At 55.5% G+C, this 2217-nt stretch overlaps 1 protein-coding gene across 2 annotated transcripts; it reads right to left on the reverse strand.

Moving 5' to 3' along the window:
- H310_12620 lies at positions 1–1409 on the reverse strand. 2 transcript variants are annotated; one of them, XM_008879770.1, is made up of 2 exons: positions 338–1409; positions 1–259 (listed from the first exon to the last, which is right to left on the reverse strand). In XM_008879770.1, exons 1-2 carry the CDS (start codon positions 1385–1387, stop codon positions 227–229), a joined length of 1083 nt encoding a protein of 360 aa, XP_008877992.1. In that variant the 5' UTR covers positions 1388–1409; the 3' UTR covers positions 1–226. The 2 variants fall into 2 exon arrangements, with proteins under 2 accessions (XP_008877992.1, XP_008877991.1); XM_008879769.1 differs by having other exon boundaries at positions 1–1409.
- Between the last annotated feature and the right edge of the window lie 808 nt (positions 1410–2217).

A 2217-nucleotide genomic window follows, 5' to 3' on the forward strand; every position in this document is an offset into this window, starting at 1 on the left:
GAACACGTCGAAGCCCATTTACTGCATCAGTGGGGTCGCTACATCGGCGCATGAATAGCTCATCTTGCGTCGCAAGTGAATCAGGAGGTACATCACATAAACTTCCTGCCGCCATCGATTGGCAATGCTCAAGGTCCATCACGTCTCTGCTTGATGGAGAATACCGCAGCATCTGTCACGTCGGTTCATCATCTTAGACGCAGATTGGCACGACTGCATCGAGGGCTCAAGGCTGTGTTGGGATTCCATTCTTGGCATGCTACAGGAGCACCAACGAAGTCTGTGTGTCTTTGGACGTGGAGACGTCGTCGTCGCTCTCCTGGGCGGTACTGCTCACCACTGCGCCGTTCTTCTTCGCACGATATATCGCTCGATCATGCTCCCGAATGCGCTCGAGATTTCGCTCGCGGTACGCCTTGCGCTGGGCTTGAACGTGAACTTTGTTGCGTTGTTTCCAGTCACGTACCGCGGCGGCCACCTTGTCGCGATTTCTTGTCTTGTACTCCATCACTTTGGCCTTGTTCGTGTGGTAATACATGCGACTCTTCACCGCGAGCTCGGCTTTGTGGCGGCGGCGGTACGATCTGTCGTACTCCGCCTGCTTCTCTAGATTGCGTTGACGTGGTTTCTTTGCAGACGATGTGCAGCGAAGTAACGAGCCGTTCGCCGTGCCGTTTGTCGCCGCACCTGCTTGCTCGATCACTGGGCCACTCGTGCATGGTAGGCCTCCAGGGACAATACAATTGACACCACTGAGAGGCGGGGTTCCAACAGGCGTGGCAGCGAACGACGGGTCATCGTCACCCTGCGGCGTGCTTGTCGGGTGAAGGAGACGGGTGAAGCTGGCACCAGTGGCGGCAGTAGCTGGACCAAAGGACGTTCCTGCGTCTGCCGCCGAGAGAGCGCTCCTCTCTGCTGCTACGTGAGACGGCACCACGGTCGGTGTTGTGCTATGGTCGTGATTGGAACGGAGCATGATCCCAAGCGCCACAAAACTTGGTCGTGCGTGCCGCAAGCGGGAATTCGAGAGGGTTTCTAAAGTGCGCATCGGTGGAGTCGATGCGTCGAACGTGACGATGTCGAAAGAGCGATCGGTGGACTCGAGGGCCGTCGACGCAGTCGGCATATCCTTTCCTAGTAGCTTGGCGCGCTTCTTTTGCTGGTAGATGTCTCGGTCGTGGGCACGTATCTTGTGTCTGTGCTTTGCGCGGTACGCTGCTTTTTGAACCGCCACACGCTCTTTGTTGGCGAGTTTCCACTGACGGTTCTTCTCGCGGAGGACATCTCTGTGCTTGGCTCGATACGTGGCACTGTGCATCTTAGCACAGGTGGCTTGTCGCTGTGTGTTGTCGTCGTTGTCAGAGCTGGCAGCAGTCGGTGGTGTCATGGCGTGAGGAATCGGAAACGAAGGTCTGGTCGCCACGTCGCGCTCGATCCATGTCGTTGGCCGAGTCCTCCTCGGACTCCACGATGGCGACGTTGATCGATGTGTCTGGGCGGTATGTCCATGCGACGGCAGCATGCTGCGTGGAGAGATGGCGAGGTTCGCGAAGGTAGAGGTGTGTCTCAAGTGCTCCGTCGGTGTTGTATCGCGCATCGTTGCAACTTTTTACTATAACGCGATCGCACGTGCAAGGTAAAACTATTAAATAGTGTGATCGTAACTTATCTGCGTTACAACAAAAAAATTCTTCGAAGTATTTGCATCCACCGGATAAACGATGATATCCGGATGAGAACAGCGAACAGAGTACAAATGGACGGAATGCCGGGCATCCAGTGCCACCACCTCGATGAAGTTTCAACTGTCGTTAGGACCACCACGACGGGGGCGATGTTGTGCGTGTGCAGCGGCAGACTGGCCATGTCAACCTTCCTCTCAACATAGGCCGTCAAGTCAGAGCATCAACTCGGCTAGCCATGCTGGTCCAAGTGCCCGTTTGAATGAAGTCGATGGTGTCTTGCCGGTGCAAGCCCACCGGCGAGTTGGACGCGGCAACTTTGGCTCGTTGGCTTGTGACATTTAGCATGATTTTGTCGTGGAGGCCGTGGGAATAAGAGCATTCGTGGATAGCCGGAAACACATGAAGTGCCTCGTGCGCTTGGAGTTTGGCTAGCCTTGAACACGTCGAAGCCCATTTACTGCATCAGTGGGGTCGCTACATCGGCGCATGAATAGCTCATCTTGCGTCGCAAGTGAATCAGGAGGTACATCAC

Source organism: Aphanomyces invadans (assembly GCF_000520115.1).
Source record: "Aphanomyces invadans strain NJM9701 unplaced genomic scaffold supercont1.41, whole genome shotgun sequence".
Taxonomy (NCBI): Eukaryota; Oomycota; class Saprolegniomycetes; order Saprolegniales; family Verrucalvaceae; genus Aphanomyces; species Aphanomyces invadans.